At 30.7% G+C, this 21,181-nt stretch overlaps 3 protein-coding genes across 3 annotated transcripts; 1 reads left to right on the top strand and 2 right to left on the bottom strand.

The window, feature by feature from the left end:
• The first annotated feature begins 2,924 nt into the window (after positions 1–2,924).
• On the top strand, positions 2,925–7,411 carry LOC110650657 (zinc finger CCCH domain-containing protein 18). Its single transcript, XM_058149983.1, is given in 7 exon segments — positions 2,925–3,288; positions 4,582–5,551; positions 5,650–5,817; positions 5,919–6,024; positions 6,026–6,098; positions 7,138–7,214; positions 7,345–7,411. Coding segments are annotated over 4 exon segments (1,266 nt in total). The 5' UTR covers positions 2,925–3,288; positions 4,582–4,598; the 3' UTR covers positions 6,065–6,098; positions 7,138–7,214; positions 7,345–7,411.
• A 2,422-nt stretch (positions 7,412–9,833) lies between these two features.
• LOC110650658 (uncharacterized) lies at positions 9,834–13,529 on the bottom strand. The gene is made up of 2 exons (XM_058149982.1): positions 13,147–13,529; positions 9,834–12,428 (listed from the first exon to the last, which is right to left on the bottom strand). Exon 2 carries the CDS (start codon positions 12,312–12,314, stop codon positions 10,206–10,208), a length of 2,109 nt encoding a protein of 702 aa, XP_058005965.1. The 5' UTR covers positions 12,315–12,428; positions 13,147–13,529; the 3' UTR covers positions 9,834–10,205.
• A 6,142-nt stretch (positions 13,530–19,671) lies between these two features.
• On the bottom strand, positions 19,672–20,863 carry LOC110650660 (F-box protein SNE). The gene has a single exon (XM_021805731.2). It carries the CDS (start codon positions 20,349–20,351, stop codon positions 19,833–19,835), a length of 519 nt encoding a protein of 172 aa, XP_021661423.2. The 5' UTR covers positions 20,352–20,863; the 3' UTR covers positions 19,672–19,832.
• Positions 20,864–21,181: the final 318 nt, after the last annotated feature.

Below are 21,181 nucleotides of genomic sequence, written 5' to 3'. Positions count from 1 at the left end.
GTCATCATAAAATGTGTAAACCCATTTTCACATCTAAATCTTATTTCCTTTTACACTGTATTTTAAATGAAGCTTTTACAGTAAAATATAAAATTTTATATATATATATATATCATAAAATTTATTTGAGAGTAAATTAAAAAAAAAAAAAAGATTTCTAAGGATTTTTAAAATTGTAATTTTTTTAATATTTTAAATTAATAAAATTTAGTATTTTAAAATTTAATTTCTTTTATCCCCTTAATGTATTTTAAAATTTAAATTTTTATCATTATTTAAATATTAAAATATATTTCTTCACACTCTAGTAAATATAATTTTTTTATTATAAAAACAAAAATTCATTAATAATATTAAATTTTTAAGCATTTTAAATAATTACAGAGAAATAACACTCACTATTATAGAATAGATATAAAATATATGAGTTTCCGTCATTATTCATCAATGAAATAATAAATTCATACAAATTTTAGATCTTATATATATATACTTTAGTAAAATGAAATAGACAGAACTTTTCTTTCTTATTTGATGACATGAATTCACCTTTATTATTGGATTTATGAACCTTCACATGAACTTCATGAGATCCACTAATCCAATGGCGAATGCGAACTCGGATTTTACATGAATTCATGTGAAAAGTTATTCTTTAATTTTCTTTTTTAATTCGATTGTTTATTTCAGTTAAACTCATATTTAGAATTAAAGAAATTAATTTTTTAATTTAAATACAATTATTTATAAATAAATAAAAATAAAAATAATTATATGACAATTCAATTAATTTTTTTAAATAATTTATTACACAATAAGTTTTGTAAGAAAAATAAATACTCATAAATTAATAAATTATTTTTTTATATTTTAAATATAAAATAAATTTTTTAAAAATAAATATTTAAATTTTATAAATAATTTTATAGAGAATACTTATTTAAAATATTTATATTAATATATTTTAGAAAAACGATATATTTAAATTTATTATGAATAAAGGAAAAACCCAGTGGCCATTTTTCTAATATAAACAAAAAATTAATTAAAGAAAAAAAATTAATTTTTAGAGATACATAATATGATGGGCAAAGATTTTTAATACTTGAAATGGTAAACTTAAAAATTTTTTATATATATTATTTTTGTGAGATAACATCTAAATAATTAAAATTTAAAAATATTTAAATTAAAAATTAGTATTTAATACAATATATATATGAAGCACATGAATTAATATTTAATACAATTTCATGGACATGCCCATCGAAATTAATTAAAGATTGTTGAATAAGAACAACAAAACAAGCAATCATATTCCTACCTTCATTTTCATTTATTAAACTTGTCTGATTATGCCAATCAGGATAGCTGGTTGGTGGGTCAAATTTGGGTCTTTCTAAAATTATCATTTTTAAATACTTAAAAATATTTAAGATGTATAAATTTAATAAATATAACATTAATTATATGTTTTTAAAATTATTTAAAAATTAATTTTAATTAATATATGATTATATATGAAAATAATTTACTTAAAAGAAAACAAAAAAATCTCTAAAATAAATTCGTAAATTTAATTTGATGGTGTTGGTGTCCTTTTATGAGATCTTCAAGTTTTTCAAATTATAATTTAATATTTTGTAAAATTATAATATAAAATTTTGTTAATACTAAAATTTTAAATTAATTATGTTGAATACAATTTTAAATAATTATATATCTAATTATTTTGATTTCTTTATAAATATTTAATATTTTTAATTGTAATTAAAATAATTTTTATTTGATAAAATGTATAAAAATATATACTTTTTACTTTTAAATTTTGAAATGAATTGATTAACAGATTATATATATTAATTTTAAATTATATCAATTTTAATTTTTTAATATATTATAACGATTATGATATATAATTTTTAAATTTAAATTTAAAAATTTATTTTTCTTAATTATCTCAAATATTATCACTTTCTATTTCAATTAACAATCTAATCTTCTTTTAATCCGCCAGTTCAACCTATACTCTACACCGCACCGTAAAAAAAAAAAAAAAATCCATATACCGCTGAAAATAGAAAAGACGTTGAAATCTCACCGGTTAGCTTACAGTTAGAGTTTATCCCACTTTTCTAGCCGGTTGAACCGGTCACCGTGATCACCGAAAAATCACACTTTTTTCCATTACTGCCCTTCATTTTCCTAAAATTACCATTTACCCCCTCTATATTATTTTTTTAAATTTCGCCGCCAATCAGGGAGAACTGAACTGGTACAAGAACTAGTACTACAGTATGATGCCACGTAGGACAACCACGGTTGGTGTGGAGCCCACGTTTGTATATATATATACAGTAAATAAAGCTCGTGGTCATGGTTCCATACTTAATCCGTATATAGTAACCGCTTGGGAAAAGATTGTAACTCGCTGACAGATTGCCACGTGGCGAACATGCAATTACATTTGAAGCTGAAAATCACAGCCGTTAACGTTCATCTTCTTGTACACATGGGGATGGGCCCACAGTTGATTTGCATGATTGCCATCTATGTTAACAGACGGTTTTCAGACAGCGAAAGAATAGAGAAAGTAATCCGACGGTGGATTTTTAATCACGAACAGACAGGCAGACAGACGGAGAGCTATGTTGTTCATCAGTTGCCAAAAGAAGCAAGGCCAGCCACATAGATATTTCCGAAAATGTTTATTTTTTTTTCAATTGAAGGAAGGGTAATAATGTCATTTTCCATGAATTACAGTTTAGGAAATCCAAGCAAGTCGGCGCAATTTTCTCCAACTAGATTACAACCTGTAAATTGTAAATTTTTTTTAATATTTTTTAACAAAATATTATTATTATTATCATTGGAAAATTTTTTAAATTAAATAAATAATGGAAGAAATAAAAAAAATATATAAAAATTTCTCTTTCAAGTAACATGTTAGAGAGAGAGTGTTGTGTATATTTAAGCCAGAGTTGATTTGAACTACAGATAAGGCGCCCTTTAAAGTTATCATTTCCGTCATTTTGCCCTTTTTTTTTAAATTAATTTTTTTTAGTAATGTCTATTTTTGCTGAGAATGAATAGAAGGAGACATAAAGGTTACCAAAGGAAACAGAGTAAAGGGAGAGAAACAGAGACAGAGAGTAAGAGGGTGAGAGATATAGAGAGAGAATTCAGTGAATCCATGGTTATGGAAGAGAAGCTGTTTGAAGCCTTGGGTTGGTTCGTCTGACTTTGCTTCTTCATCTTTCAGGGGACATATGTGTTAGATTTTTTTGGGTAGGTCTGGTCTTGGTGCTTTTTGCTTGAAAGAATTTTGTTTGTGGTGAATTGTTGCAAAGTTCCTTTTTTTTTTTTTTTTCGATGTGTGTATTTTTTGAAATGTTTCAAAATTGGAAGTTTTAGTGTCTAAAATGACTGCAGAGTGTTATTTTGTGTCTGTCCAGGTTCTGCTTCTTTAATTCTTGGATTTTCAACTTAGTGTGATTCCGGTGTCAGTTCTAAATTCATTTCAACAATCATAGTTCTGGATTTATATGAACTCTTTTGAAATTTCTGATGGTCAAATTTAGAGTGAAATTATGAGGAGAAACTTCGATTTTCTTGTTCTTTCCTTTTTCATCTTTGTATTGGTCAATTTCCTGAAATTAGACGTCAGAGTCTTCAAGAATGTAGCAAAGCAATGATTGGGTGTTTTAAGATGTTGGGTTTTACTCGAACGTTGAAAATTTTGACTTCTTTGTTTCTTTGATATTTATTTAATTTTTCTTAAGAAAAAAAAAGAAGTTTCTTTTCCTGTAGAAGAAGAAGAAGAAGAAGAAGGAGGAGGAGGAGGAGGAGGAGGGTTTTTCTATTTTTCCCTCAAATGGTTTCCTCTGGCTTTTTAGCAGAAACATCTGTTTTGCAGTTGAGATTATGGCAACTGTCTCCTTTTCTTTTGTGGGAGGAAAATGTCTTTTTGAATTTCAGTATTTCTTTGAGTCTTGTGAAACATAATTTTTCTGGTTTAGTTTCTCTTCTGGAAAGCTAAAAATATGTGATGTTTTCCAGTATTCTCTGTTCAATGACTAATTTTTTGTTTGTTTGTTTGTTTTTTTTTGTTTTTTTTTTTTTGTTTATACCTTTTTATTTGACTGTTTAAAGTCTAAAGTATACTATTTTCTCTGCTAAATAAAGAAACAAATGTATATATTTTAAGCGATTATTTTCCAGCTATAATCTGTGTCACACTAGGCTCTGATTTGGCTGTCAACTCTTCCTGTTTTGAACATGGCGTTTGGATCAGCTCTCCTTTTGTGGCTGTAGTTTTGTTGATAATTAGCATGGAAAATGGTGGTATCAATCCAGAAGAGATTCAAAATGCCTTGTGTTTTGATAAATTTTCATGAATATTAATGTTCTCATCTTCTTGGTCTGTTAGATCTGCATTTAATTGTGTTAGAGGTTATGTAAGAATTGTCCTTGTCTTTGTTTTATCATTTTCTATCTGTCAAATAGCAAATTTTGAATGTTTATAGTTTGCAGAATTCCCATATATGTCATAACCATGTGTTCTTGGATTGCATTTTGCAGGGTTGAGAAATTTTGAAATGGATTTTACAGAATCCACAAAGGTTGTATACAACAGAATTCAGAAGCTAGAGCCTGAAAATGTGTCGAAGATCATTGGGTATCTTCTGTTACAAGACCATGGCGAGCGAGAAATGATCCGGCTAGCATTTAGCCCGGATAATTTGATTTATTCATTGATTAACAAAGCCAAGTCTGACCTTGGGCTAAACAAACCAGCAGTTTCTGTTCCAATCTCACCATCTCAGGTGAATTCAGGACCTACTTCTGACATCCCTCCACAATTCACTCCCTTTTCGCCGGCTTCTTCCCATCCAGTTTCGTCTCCAGTAGGTTTACATAGGGCTGAAAGTTCTTACTGGGATGCTCAGGTGACTGGTGAGCAGCAACAGGTGCATAACTTGGAGTTTGGTACGCCAGGGTTCTCAGAGTCGGTTGTTGAAGATTATCGGCTTCAGAACCAAATGCAGTACTTGACTTTGGATGATCAATTAGAGTTTGCTAATTCTATGAATTCTGATTTTTCTAGCAATTACTTTTATCCAGAACCTGCACTGGGTCCTAGGACTAATAGAAGGTCTCCAAGTTTGCCTGACTTTCCTGTTAAGGTTTGTCATTATTTCAACAAGGGGTTTTGTAAACATGGAAACAACTGTAGGTATTTCCATGGCAATCCCATGCCAGAAAGCTTTTCACAGATTTTCAGCCCGAAATCGAATGAGATTTCAAACGAAGAACATGTTATCTCATCTGGGTCTCTTGAAAAGCTTGAGATGGAGCTTACTGAGCTTCTATTATCAAGACGAGGGATGCCTGTTTCCATTGCCTCTTTGCCAATGATGTACTATGAGAAATATGGGAAGACCCTCCAGGCAGAAGGTTATCTTACAGAAAGCCAGAGACATGGTAAGACTGGTTATAGTCTGACAAAGCTTTTAGCTCGATTGAAGAACAGCATTCGCGTCATTGACAGGTGCAATATGTGAATATTCATTCATCCTTTTTTTTATCTTGTTAGTTAAATTCTCTTGACTTTAAGCATAATTTTCAATTGTAATTCATTTGATTCAGACCTCACGGGCAGCATTCAGTGATTCTGGCAGAAGATGTTCCCAAGTACTTGGAGTATGCTGGTGAAAGAAATGACCCTGGTGGAATTGTTACTGGTTCTAGGCAGATCTATCTTACCTTTCCAGCTGAAAGTACCTTTACAGAGCAAGATGTTTCCAACTACTTCAGGTGAGTATACTTGAGTATTTTTATTTGGATGGTTCTCATTTTCATTTAATTCTCTTTTAAATTTTTTAATATTCTAATGATTTTCCATTTTATTTTTATAGCAAATTTGGGCCTGTTCAAGATGTTAGGATTCCATGCCAACAGAAGAGGATGTTTGGATTTGTCACTTTTGTTTTCGTGGAGACTGTCAAGCAAATATTGGCAAAGGGGAATCCTCATTTTGTATGCGGGGCTCGTGTTCTGGTGAAACCTTATAGAGAAAAGTCAAGGCTTGTTGATAGGTAAATATTTTTTTGTTTGTTTGCAGGTGCAGCATCTGCAACATCCTCATCTTCTATTGCATTTGTGGTTAGATTCTAGCTTTATACTTAATGTTTGTTTCCTTTCGGTTTAAATATTCATCAAGTCCTAAAGTTTCGAAACATGGTTATTGCTTCCATAGTTTGGTGATCTGAAATGGCAAAGAGATTCTGAGCAAAATAATTGTGGCCTATTAAAAAGACTTCTCTCTTATAATTATAGTCATGTCATTTTCATCTCTATTATTAGCTCCTTTAATGCGTACTGGCATTAACTTTTGACTAATGGTGCCGATACTTTCCTTTGAAGTGGTCTCAAATTTTCTCCGGGGGATTTTTGCCCCATTATACTTCATGTTTTGCTTGTTGACATCTGTAAATTAGCTAAATTATGATATTGCTTTCCTTTAATCTATCAACTTCTGAGTCGTAGAAGGGCTCGAAATGCAACTGATATAGAATAGACCCATTATTTTCTAAATCCTGAACTAATGGAGTCTGCCAAAGATGGACATGGTTGTATTCTTAGATATTTTCTCCCTTTGGAATTTGCTATGTGAAGAACAGAATGATGCTATGGTAGTCTATTTTTGAGAATTTTTTGATACGCTTATCGTGCTTTCTTGCAATCATCAACATCAATAATACATAAAGATTCCAGCTGGCTTGTGACCCTTTGTTGACAAAACTTAGTGCTTTTTTATTCTCCTCTTGCTTTTAAAAATAAATAAAGAATCCCTTGTTTCATTTTTTGTTTTCTTCTCACCTTTAGAAGGTGTGAATGAAAAATTATGATTCTAGCATTTTTTTTAAGAATCTTGTGTGTGAAGCAATGTTCCTCTGCCTGCTTTTCATTTTGTATGACTTTCAGAAATTTGACGCTTTTTGGAAGAATCTTGATTTCTCGAACCAGAAACATGATGATCTTTTGTTTTTGAGTCTGCTTTTAGAGTTGCACATTTCATTTTTAATGTCTATTTTTTAGATTTGTATTTATTGTTTCAAGAAAATTTTGATGCAGGAAGTATTCTGAGAAAATACACCACCCGATGTATTACAGCCCACACTTTATAGATGGAGATTCTGATCTTTATTCAAGTGAGTGTAACCTTCAAATTTAAAATATATATATATATATATATATATATATATATATATATATATATATATGTATATATATATATATGAAGTCAACGGTCTTTTTATTTTTCCTGATTAATTTTTGCAGTGCCAAGAGTTTGTGATAATTCAAGAATAATCAGGAAGCAGCTAATGGAGGAACATGAGACTGCACTTGAACTTCAGAGAAGGCGTTTCTTGGAGTTGAAATTAGGCCCCAAATCCCTTAACCATCAATCTTATTTTGGCTACTCAATGGATGAGTTGAAGTTCTCAGAAGGTGTAACATTCTTACCATTTCAGTTTTATTTTCTTTTTCTTTATGTTTTCCTGCTTCTTGACTGAAGCTTTTGTGTCCATACAAACTGTTTAGCCACTGCAGAACAAGCAGAGTTCCCGTCTGCACAACGTATCAATCATTTTCTGGATGTTTTGAACAACGGTTCATCCAGCGAGGACAAACTCAGGCGTATAAACACCAATTACAGTGATCAGGATAGGTATTAAAATGAACATTCATTGTTGTGGTATTATAAGAGCTCAACATTTTCCCTCTGGTGCATTTCTGATTCAGATTTCTTGGCTTCTTGTTTCGGTGCTGTGAGCAGCCAAGGACTTGACCTTCCAGAGAGCCCATTTGCATCAATGGGGAGTGGCATTTCAACGGTTATATAGAGAAAATACAATACAGGTAATCATTAGAGGTTGAGACGAGGATCATATTAGAAGACTATTTCAAGGGTATGATCAAACAGGAGTTTCTTTTTCTTCTTAAATTACCTCAACTTTGATCGGTCAGCTTCGTAGTCATCATACATACCAACCGAAGGAGAGAGAGAAAAAAAAAAAAACTAGATGAACTAATTCTCCATGTTATCTTCTTCTTGGTGGAGGAGATTGCAAAGAAGACAGAATACAGCAAAAGCTAATATGTGACAGGTTTCTAAGCTTTCTTTTTTTTTTTTGTTTTTTCCATTTAATGTAATCACAGAAAAGCAAGCAAGCAAGCCAGACAGCTTGTTGATCTTTAGAAAGAACATGTAATATAGAGTCACCTTTTTAGTTAAAGAAGAAGTAGAAAAATATTGTGCAGAGTTCAGAGAAAAAAAAAATGATAAAAGTTGTAGAGCTTTCTGTCAACATTGAGGATTTATTATTATTATTATATTTTTTTTTTCTGGGTAATATTATAAATGTAATAAAGTTCAATGGTTTTTTTTTTTTTTTTAATTAACCACAACTGCATATGCTTGCATGTTCTTAAAAGCAGTTTTGACAAGGAAATGTGGGTCCTTTCTTGTGATTTATTTAGGATTTGTGGACACTACTTGTCCATCCCTAGACCACTAACTTTGAATTTGAGTTTTGTATGGTACAGCTAAGCTTTGATATTTTTTTTTAAATATTGCAACTTGACCATAATTTCATGACTAGCTCTTGTAAAAAAAAAAAAAAAGAAAATTGAAAATGTTAATATAAAATCAACTTTTTTTTATTAAACTTAGTAAATATAAATTTTTTAACATAATCTGAAAATTATACATTAAGCTAGAATAATAATTTAATTTTTCAAATTTTTTAATGATATATATTAATTAAATTAAAAAAAATATTGTCATTTTCTAGATAATGTAAAGATTTTGGAGTGAAAGAATTCAGTTTAAATTATAAGTTAATTTTTGAATATATATATATATATATATATATATATATATAATACACTTCTATTTTTTTTTATATTTAAAAAAAATAATTTAATTTTTAAAATTTCATCTTATTAACAAAATATTCTTCCATTCAAATTACTATTAAATTAAAATAATTTCATCGCTTAAATTTTATTTTAAATAATTGTTTATATTTAAGTATAAAATTTTAGAATATTTATAATTATATAATATATTATTGAACAATTATGCAATGCATATAGCTAATTACTTAAATATAAAATATTAAAAAAATTTAATTAGAAAATAATGTGCTTTTCTAACTTTTAATTGCTACTATTTCAAATTATTTGAAATTAACGATAATTTAACAAAAATAATTGTTTACAGAATAAAAGACTAAATTATTTTTGATAAAAAATATAAAAACTAACCTGTATTTTTTACATTTTTCAAGAATTAATTTGCACAGAAAATTGTCTGCTCTTTTGAACTAATGGAATCCTATTCTATACTCGAAGCCGAAGGAAAGAAGGTGCAAAGCAAAGAAAGATATTCTGTCTAAAGATTGAATTGATAGGTCTGCTTGGAGCATAAGCACCCACCAACTGACACTGAACTTCAGTTTGTGGCCATTAGTAGGCCCTTAATATGCTATCAACGTCATGAGATGGAGCAGATTGTCTAATTAAACAATGTCATTTTAAAGGAAATAATATGGCCATTTGCTAATTTGCAAAGCTAGTTAGCTCAGAAGCTGTAACTTGTGACCTAGGATTCATGAATCATTAAAGATTTCCAGTCTCACTCTCCATCTTCGTGATTTGCAACCACAAATAGAGAAGCAATGCAGAGTAAACACAGAAGATAATTAAGAAAGCAGCAAGACGCACATTACAAAAAAGTACACACGCACTCTAAGAATGAGCAATAACCACAAACTCAAGGACTCAGGAGGCTAGCAATTGAATTGCACAGAGCCTAGCAATTCTTTGGCACTGAATAATGGTCCGACATACAAAGATTACACTTTCTGTCGAGTTCGCTATCAGTTGTAACTACTCAATAAATGTTACAACAGCCTCATTGAACAGAAGAAAATTACTGTCAAGAAGCTGATGGACTCAGAATTTCAGGCACGACCTTCCTCAGTAAACATCAAATTATCTAAAACCATATGCAGTTGATGTTGCATTGATCTTGAACCAAGTGTGAAATATTGTACAGTCAACCTAAAAATTTTCTATAAAAATTGATAAATATAACTCCAAACAATTATGCTTTCCTGCCTAACTGTGTTTAGCTAAGCCTTTGCTTCTGCAGCATGAAGCAGCTCATCTGGAGTTGCAGCTGGGTCTAGATCCCAACACTTATCTGGCAAATTCCTTGCTTCTCCTTCAAGTGACCAAGATGGTACCTGGTGAGAAAAGCGTAACATCTCTTTCCTTGGAATCCATCTAATGGCATCCTTGTTAGTGTTCCTCTGGTAAACTGTCTTGAAACCTGCCAATTTGATGAGCGGAGTGACACAAACTCCAAGCTCGTCAGAGTAATCATCAAGAACCTCAACCATCTCATATTGATGCCTTAAATGATCTGGGGTTGATCTGCTCCAATCAGGTGACCAGTTTCGATAAACAGCCCAAATATCTCCACTTTTGGGGTATATCCGCACACAACCACCCCTCCCAGCTTTCTCCCCTTTCAAAAGATGAGAGAAAATGTTCACTTGATCAACGATATCAGTATTCCATGCTCTGAAGTGCCCACAAGATTTCGTAAACCCAGAATATATCCAATTCACCAGCCCAAATTCACTATCGGTCTTAGAGTTTAAGTAAGTGATGAGAATCTTGAAGGGTTTAACTGAGACCACCTGGCGTATCAAACAGTACAAGCGAGGCATGCCGTCATCTTCATCATATAAAGCCCATATTTGCTTTGGCTTGAAGCATTCCTCTGATCTATCTTTGTCAAAATCATGGAAATCAGAATCAGGGACTGTTATTGAGATTGGCTCAGTTATAGTTGGCTTTGTTTGATGGCCAGAAACATCTGAATTATCACATTTAGGAGCAGCTGCTGCCGTTCTGGATTGATCTTGTGCTTTCTCTTTCACAGCCACAGCTGCAGCAGCAGATCTCATCTCTTCTAATTTCTTACGAATTTCAGTCCTTGCCTTGTCAATCAACAACTTCCTAGCATCAAAAGCAGGTGCAATTGAGATGCGTCTAGCTGGGGGTTCATTTGGATTGGAAAGCTTGGGGCTGTGCTCAACGCTGGCATTTCCATTAGCCAATCCCACTTCTGGAGCAGAATTCAATCCCTTTCCTTCATATTCATTCTTAAAGCTGGGTCCAACAACAACCTTCCTTTTCTTATCAGGTCTACCAGCCTTGGCACCTGAAGATTCATTGTAGCTAGAAGAGACATTTGAATTCATGTTATTGATGGCAGTTTTCATTGAATGCTTTCCATTGGCTGCTGATTTAAAATTAGCTCTTGCACGTGTAGCATTTCCATTAACCTGATAAACAGCATCAGTGGATACAGCGGATGATCCATTGTGACCCACAACTGCTGCAGAAGTTCCAGAGAATGAGCTCCACTGAAATGACACATTTGAAACATACTCATATCCATGTCCACTGTGTAATCCTGAAATCCCATTGCCTGCAAATACAGTAGCAGTGGTTGGGACATATGGAACTCCATCATATCCATGACTTCCATACCCACTACCAGGAACATACGACCACGGACAGTAAGGAAAAGAACCATTAACTGGAGCTGTCCCAGTTTCCACAGCAATGAAAGTACCTCGACAGTTCTTACATGAAAGTCTCTTATTCACATACTTCCGTAGATACTCATATTGAACTTTACAAGAAGTACAAACAGTCCAAAAGGTATCAAGTCCATGAGAACTTGAAGAATTGGAAAATTTGTTATATCCTGTGACCCCAGCAGTATGAACTGAAGATAAGTTTGTCTGAACAACACAAGTTGCCATCTGTTTGTTTCTCTTGAGATCATAAGAGCTCCTCTTAAGATTATCCGACAACATGGTCCATGCTTCAGATACAAGTTTAAATGCCCCATCAGCTCCCACAGTTTTATTCTTATCAGGGTGAAGCAACACAGCCATTTTCCTATACTGCTTTTTGACTGCATCTCTGTCTGCAGAAGGCTTCAATCCAAGAACTGAGTAATAATCAATTTCACCATTGCACGTGACCTCAGATGCAATATAAACATCAAAAGTGGCCACCATCTGAGATATGCCCTCCAGTCCAGGACACAGAGTTTTTGCCTTTAAAGCATAATTCTTTGCACCAGCAAAGTCTTTTTCAGCGAATCGCTTCTCAGCAATCTCTTTTGCCCTAAGGGCCTCCTCTATATTGGCTTCCATGTAGAAATTCAACTCACTTAGAAAGCCAAAATCTTGATACAAAAGCTATGACCAGCTCAGGATGCATAATGGCATGAGAAATCCAATTCTCATGCATTACCACATTTTTCTTACCTGCAAATATTTTGTCCGAATGTTTAGCTCCTTTTAGCATCAGGCTTCATGAACCTTAAAAGTAAAACCTTAATTGACCAAATCCAAAATTTTTCAAAAAGATGAATCTACTGTAGTGGCAATCAAAGATGTATGAACCTTTTTTTTAATTTGAATTTACTCTCAGAAGATTTTAAAATCAACTTTGAGCATTGATTGATTTGTGAGAAATGGAAGGGGGAAAAAAAAAGGCCATAAATTCAGACCCATAATGCCTCATTCCTTGTGCTTTACTAAAATTAGAAATTATAAGCAAAAATAAAATATGCAAGAATGAGTCACCAGAATTTATCATCTCTTCAATTTCCAAGCAATGACATAGAAAAGACAGCTTTATATTCCACTTTCCTTCATTTTCCTCAATTTTCACGCTAACCAAACAGAGATAGCTCCATTTAAAAAAAAAATCATTGGACAGATACTAAATCAAATCTTGGATCACCATAAATACCCAAAAGAACACAATTCAACTACAATTCCCAGATAAAGCCCCAAATTTCACTGAATTAACATCTCAAAGAAATGCACATAGATCGAACCTTAATAAACGTTATATTATCCATTATTAATTCCAAATACACAGAATCAAAGTGCACACTCATACAGTAACAACTAATTTACACACAAATAAAGTAAACCCAAAAACAAACACCAGAAAACGAGAGAGAAAAGAACTCACTGAGATTTGAACAGTGAAATGGGAAGTGAAGCAAGACCCAGATCGCCACGTGTACTTGGAAGCTCGAGAAAATCAAGATAGTGACCCTAATTCGTGAATCTCAGTGTACTGTGAAGTCTCTCACACACACACAAACACAAACTACTTTTTTGCTGCTTATTTTATAGACGAAAACAAAGTGGAGATAGTACAAAAATTACTAGGGATTAGGGTTTCTAAGAGGATAATTAATGTATTGGGTCTTGGGTTGGCTTGTGGGTCAGTCCGTGTGGTAATTTTGGAGAATCGGCGGCGAGGATTTGGGAGGCTCCTGTCGATCGCCGATCGGAAATGAGGGAAAATTAATAAATAAAAATGATAATTCAGTGAAAGTAAACGGTGTGTTAATAGTATTTAATGGTGGATGTTGCTATATTGCGCAGGAGCGTATTCTATATAATAATAATAATAATAATAATTTTCTTAGTTTTATAATATAAATTATTATTATTATTATTATTATTATGGTTAGAACTTACAATAAAGTTGGCCAAGAGCCTAAGAGTAGAAAATGGTTTTTTTTTTATTGTTTTCCTAATAATTTTTATTTTTATGTGACTTAAATTTTTTAATATATTTTTATAGATTTTATTTGTGATCTGGTCCAATATTGTGACTTTATTATTTTTCTTTTTTTTTATATATTATGTATTTATATAATTATATGTGCTTTAAATTTGTGTGGCTATTATAAGAATAATTATATTAATTTATTTGCTTTTTTTTAAAGAAAGAAATTTATCTATTTTTCATTTTTCAAAAGAATTTTAAAATTTATCAAGCATTTTTTTTCTTTTGTATTTTCTAAATATTAAAAAAAATTAAAAGCCAAAAATCCTTTTTTTCTTTATTTTTTTTAAATATTTGTTTAGAATGGTTAAAAGGGACATAGGACCTCAATAATGGAAAGGAGGAGGTACAAAAATTTTAAGAGTTTTTTTTTTTATTTTACAAATTTTTAATTAATGTTAAAATTTAAAATGGATACCTTTTACATGCCATTTGAAATGACTCTCTCTCAAGCTAGCAATTTAGTATCATTTTTATATTTATAAAAAATGATGATGTTGTATTCAAGAGAGAAATTTATTAATTAAATTTTGAAATTTTGACGTCAAAATTAAATGATGTTATATATATAAAACCTTCATCATTCAAGCAATAATTAATGATTTTTTTTATAAAAAGAATAGCATGTGAAACTTTTCTTTTTTTTACATTTTATAAATAAAAAATATTTTAGATAATGAAACGGAAGTTTTGCTCTTCATGGAAATAATTGTTTAATTAACAAAATTTATAAATATTTAAGTTAAAAAGTAAATTGGGTTGTTGGGACGTCATTCATTAAGATTTAATTGGCCAATTCATCAAATTTTATCCCTCGAGTTTTATTTCATCTATTTATAATTTTTTTATTAGAAAGATAAATATTTAAGAAATTACTATAAAAAAAATTCTAACAAAACTTATTCAAACTAATCATAAAAAAATTAAAAAAATATATACTTTAATATCGTATACTTTGATAATTTTGGCATTGAGGATATGTATTTTATTTTGTTATAATTGATTATATCAACTTTATTGCTACTTTGAAGAAAAATGGATAACTGTGTTAAATATCGTTGATGTGGCCATATGATATGCATGATGATATGATGGCACGTACGATGTAATGCTGATGTTAGTGCCACATTAATAACATTTATTTTGTTATCTAAGTACAAAAATATTGAAAGTACATATATTAAATTGTAAAAAAATAATAATAATAAAGTTCAAGCCTTGAATATTAAGAGCATAAAATCTTATAAGTACATGAAAAAATAAGAAAGAGAGAGACACAAATAAGAGAGGAAAGACCATTAGAGAAAAAGGGAGAGAGGCATGGGAGAGTCTCTCTCCATATCTCTCATTATCTCTCTCTATAATTTTTTATCTCTCAATTACTCGAAGCAAAAGAGAAAAGGGAAGAGTTGGATAAAAAATTAACATTAGAGGGAGAGAGGTAGAGAAAGAGGCAAATAGGAGAGAGAAACATAAAAAGAGAGAGACAATGAGATAGTGATAGAGTGACTCTTATACGCCTCTCTCCTCATCTCTCTTTCTCTCTCTCTCCCCTTAATTTTTTATGTAATTTAAAAATTTTTGCATATCTTAACATTAGGGTTTAAATCTTTTTTTTTTTTATGCATTTTCACATTTTTGCACTTAGGTTATAAAAATAAAATGATGGCATGAAAATTGATAACATGGTGACATCAGCATACCATGTCAACACCATTTCGCACATAGTATCATGTCACATGCCATGTCAATGCTATTTAACATTATTAATGATTTGCCCTTAAAGTGTTAACAACATTAAAGCTTATACCCTTAATTATAATAAATAAAATATATGTCCTTAATACTAAAAATGCTAAAGCAAATGGTGCTAAGATTTACTTTTCCTTAAAAAATACATAGCCTTACAACACATGGCCGTAAAAAAAGAGAAGGAAAAGATCATAATTTGTTCACTAACTTGATTAAATAAAACAACAAATAATTTACCCTTATCTGTAAATAAAACAAATTCCTAAATGTAGTAGCTTTGGGTTTGGGTTTAGGATTGAGAGAGCTTATTTATTTATTTTTCAATAAGTTAAAGGTATTTTATCATATAGTTGGACTAAGTAAATTTAAGTTAATTCTTGAAATCTTAGGCATGGCAGAAAGTGATATAATAATAAAAAAAAATTATGTAATTCATGAAAGATGAATTTTAAAATCAAGCATTTCAAATTGCTTGGCCATCTTCAAAGAGGAGGAACTTGGCCACCCCACAAAGCATTTTGTTAATGCATTCAAAACTCTTTATTTGTCAAATGTAAGTGAAGGATGTACTGAATTGTTAGCGGGACTTCTATCAGCACCATTTTCTTATGAGCTTTTTTCTTTTAGTGCTTCTATTTATTTATTTATTTTTTTGAGTTTCATCGTCTTTGGTAGAAGCACTTCTCTGCTTCTTGGGAGCGGAGACTCCTAGCAAAATTTGACATTTAGTGGTCACAAGCCTGTCTTTCCTTGTCCTCGTGATAATGGCCGCAAACCCATATGGGTTTTGTCTCTTCATTTTCTTTGTCAACAAACCAATCACAAAATTAGAAAGTAAAATTAAGGGTAATTATCACACATAATTATTTAATTTTATAAATATTTTTATAAAAATTATAAAAATTTATTTATTTTATAAAATTTATTAAATTTTAATCTAATTTTATAAAAATTATTACAACTAAAAATTAAATATTTTTGAATTAATTTATGGATTTGTCAATTATTTTATAAATAAAATAATTTTTATAAAATTAAATTAAAATTTAATAAATTTTATAAAAAAAAATTAAACTTCAATAATTTTTACTAAAATGCCATATGTGATATTTACCCTAAAATTAAGTAAAAATTGATTAGAGTGATATAAAAATTAAAGATTTGAATAAATGGTGAGAGAGGACAGCTCAAAGAAAAGTGTCGTTGCAACTTGGGTTGGGGTGAGGGAAGGGACAAGGAGTGGGGAGAGACAGAAAATATTTTTAAAATATTTTTTTATTTTTATTAATAATATATTTTTTAATTTTTATAAATAAATCTCATAAATTAATATATATGTTTTAATTTAATAAATAATACTAAGATTCAAGAGATAACAATGGGTCAAGTGTTTACGAGCTGTGTATTATTCTTGGAGGTCTCAAATCAAATTGAAAAATCGTATCGAACTGATAAAAAGTATACCAAATTGAAGTTATTTTGATATTTTAATTTAGTTCTGATTCTTCACTAAAAACTTGTAACGCCCCTACTCCAACAACTAGAGGAATTGTTCACTTTGGCCTACCCCACCATGAGTCTTACGGTTTTATCCCATAGGTGGAATGAAGAACTTTTCAGGCGGTCACCCATCCTAGGATTTCTCTCAAGCTAGCATGCTTAATTTCGGAATTTTTCAAACTCTCTAGGTCATTCCACCAAAAGGCGCTTCTAGTGATTAGTTTTCTCCTTTTTAATGTATGATTCGACTCATTTCTGCTCCCCCCAATTTCGTCAAGGTCTCAAGCGAGGCCCTGCCTTTAGCGTAGATTATTTTTCCTTACCACATGAGATGTTACAGGCCCACCAGTGTTTGCCTGGTTCATCCCCAAACCATACATCTACTAGAAGGGGTCTGGCTCTGATACCATCTGTAACACCCCTGCTTCAACCACTAGAGGAATTGTCCACTTTGGCCCACCCCATTCTGAGTCTCACGGTTTTGTCTCATAGGTAGAATGGAGAACTTCCCATGAGGTCACCCATCCTAGGGTTTCTTTCAAGCGAACACACTTAACCCTGGAGTTCTTTTCTTTATGCCATTCCACCAAAAGACACCTCTAGTGATTAGTTTTCTCCATTTCAATGTATGATTTAATTCATTCCTACCCCCCATTTTGTTAAGGTCCTAAGCGAGGCCCGGCCTCCAGCCATAGATTATTTTCCCTTACCGCACGGAATGTTACAGAACTGAACTAGAACTGTACCGAAACTGAATTAGAATTGAACTGAAAATCTAATTTATACATGTGTTTTTTTTTTTATTTTTTTAGATGTATTATATACTTTTAATATATATATATATATATGTATATTTAATTATAAATTAAATACAAACTAATATTAAATTTCATTTCTCTATATTTTCTTAATAATTTTAGTTAAGTAAATTAAACTACCTTATAATTTTTAATTATGAATGTACTATTATACTATATATATGTTAATTCATAATTATATTAGTATCTTATTGTTAAATATTATATAATTAATAAATAATTAAAATGTATATTATATGATATACTTATGCTATTATATTATATAATATACTTAATTATAAATTACATATGCATAGTTAAAAATTATATATTTAGAAATAACTAAAAAATATATTATATGACATATTATATATTAATAACCTAATTCAAAACTTAAATATCAATTCAAATATGACTTTTTTCAATGAAATAATTATATAAAATTACTTCAAGAATCGAATTGAATCGAAATCGTACAAAATTGAACCGAAACTGAAAAATTGAGAATCACATCGAACTAAAATCAAAACCGAAACAACGAAGAATCAAACTGAAACCGTATTGAAATTTCAATTTGGTTTCAGTTCATAAATAGATTTCGAATCGAATTGGAACTACACACTCTATTTACGAGTATCCAACCCGACTGAATTCCAATAAGATGAGTTTAAAACATATTTGAATTTGAAAAATAATAATTATAATGGTTTAAGTTTGGTATATTGAGTACTGTTATCCAAATTTATTTATATAAATAATTAATTAAATATAAAATATATTTTTTATAATAATATTCATATATTATATATATTATATTTAAATAAATAGAATTTAAATATTTTATAGAGTTATTAAATTTTTTAAAATATAAATTATTAATTAAAAATATATTTTTTTATTTAGATTATAAATTAAAACATATAAAATTAAACAAATTTAAATATCATTTAGATAATAATAATTAGATTTGAGATGATTAAATAATTGAGAATAAATTTTAATTAAAATTAAAATAAATTTAATTAATAAAAAAATTAATTAAATTTAAATTTGTATAGGATGATTTTTATGAATTTCTATCTTACCAAAATTGTACGACATTTATTAAAATGAGGAGTAAGAAGAAAAAAATAAAAAGAAAAAAGAAAAAGCAAACAACATTATTTGAAGTAGGTCAAATGGACCCCCCCACCTGGTGTAGCCTAACTAGGACTAAGTGTTATAGGCTTAATTAGGAAAGTTAAAATAAAATTACAAATTTTCTCTGGACAAAAGCACAATGTGAATCCCATTGTAGGTTCCACTGGTTACTTGATGCTACCATTACATCACTCTACAGTCCATTGCTACCTTGTTGGTTCAAAATGCCCTAATTTTAAAGAATATTTTTAAAAAATATATTTATAAAAAAATTATTTAAAAATATAATATAAATATATTTAATATATAAATTAAATTTTTAAAAAGTAATTTATTTTTATATATAAAATAATAATATTTATAAAATAATTTAAAATATAATAAATTATACTTAATTAGAGAAGTAAAACTTATCAAATTTTATTTACCTGATAAATTATTTTTCTTGCACTAATGCTCTACTTTCCGTAACTTCATTTTATTTAATAATTAAAAATATATTACTTGATATATTTAAATTTAATCTATGTTTCTTTAATTCTTATTAAAATAAAAAAAATTCCCTTCATATATATATTTTTTAATATACATACTAAGCCTCCACAATTTGGAGCCAATAAAAAACTTTGATTTTATTGGGCATAATTTTCTTCAAAATTAGAACTTAAAATATCATTTTAATAAATAAATAAATAAAATATAGTGAATAATAATGAAGATTGACATAAAAAGAATATCTCACTTTTGCTTTTTTTTTTTTTTTTTGGAATTAAATAAATTTATAAACATATTAGTATCCTAAGACTATCCTAAAACTCACTCACGGACTTCTTATTATTCGCCATGACCACAGATGATAATCTCTAACTCAACAAAAACGCCAACAGTTCAGACGTTCACGGGCTTGCACAGAAACATGAGCGACGCTGCAGATGTATCACCACCCCCGCCGCCGCCGCCGCTGCCACCACCACCGCCACCAAGCCTCCCAAGCCTCTCATAATAATCAACACAGAACAAAGAAAGTGAGAGTTGCACCTCGTCCCGAGTCCATACTCTCCCAACCCGGTCAGAGTCACCGAGTCTCAACCGCCGACCGAGTCGACTCAGTACGGGACGAACACAAACCATGTAGAGCCTCTTGTAGCCGCCTAGAGCGACAACGACGGCACGTACGCCCGAAGGTGGAGGAGAGACATGGCGGAAGCAGAGGTCCTCCCAAAGAGAGTCATTGCGGGCAATAGTGCACCAGAGGCGACAAACGCAGGCGGCGACACCGAGTGAGCGGCCATCGAGGCGTTTGAGTATTTCGATGAGAATGTCGATGTGGTCGTTGATGCAGAACTTGAGTCTCTTTTGTGTAGCGTGCGGTGAAGAAACGTGTGGATGGTGGTGGTGGTGGTGCATGGTGGAGAGAGATAGAGAAAGAGATAGCGGTTGGTGGGGGATGTTGCCCTTTGTCTTGGGCTCAAGTTTTAGGGAGGGAGACAAGGAAGAGTGTTGAGATAGATCAACTTGCTTGGTATATATATATGCACTTTTGCTTTAGCCAAGCCATGGGTTGACACTTGCCTCCACTGTTATAATAATTGAATTATTCTTATAATATATACAAGAAAATTCAACATTAAAACTCAAAGTAAAGGAAAGAGAAGGGTTAGCGTAAGAGAGGTAGGAGACTTGAAAAAGAGGTAGAGAGAGAGAGAAATAGTGGGGGGGTATCGAGGGAAGAGAAGAAGGGGCCAAAGGAAAAGGGCCAAGGCAAAAGAACTGGAACCGATGCCATTGCCCTTTTATTTTAATTGCTTTTGGACATTGTTTTGGAGTTTAAGAGGCTTTGTTGTTTGTTGTTTTTGTTTTTGTTGTTGTGTGCATATTTCGAGACTTTGGTTCTGAACCGTTGAGCTCTAAATTTCGCTCTCTTACTCACCACTGGCTCCATTTTTCTTTCTGTGTGAAACAGTAACTCTATGTAATTTCTATGCAAAGCTGTGCCCTAATCAAGGTTACTAGTGTGCCGTTCTATTAGAGACTAGCCTCCTATGCATTCCCTCATTTTTTTAACCCTTTCCTAGGGTAGCTAGGTTTTGTACCTTAGCAATTCTTATTCATTTTTGCAATGATTTCGTTTGCTAGTTTTTCAAAAGCCAAATTATTAAAGTTTTTGAGATTTTATTTAATATTATATATATTTTTAATATTTTTAAAAAACCCTATAAAATTATTTAATATATTAC

The sequence above is a fragment of the Hevea brasiliensis genome, chromosome 7, assembly GCF_030052815.1.
Source record: "Hevea brasiliensis isolate MT/VB/25A 57/8 chromosome 7, ASM3005281v1, whole genome shotgun sequence".
NCBI lineage: Eukaryota > Viridiplantae > Streptophyta > Magnoliopsida > Malpighiales > Euphorbiaceae > Hevea > Hevea brasiliensis.
Note: the sequence above shows the minus strand (reverse complement) of the source record. Positions and strands in the feature narration are given on the sequence as shown.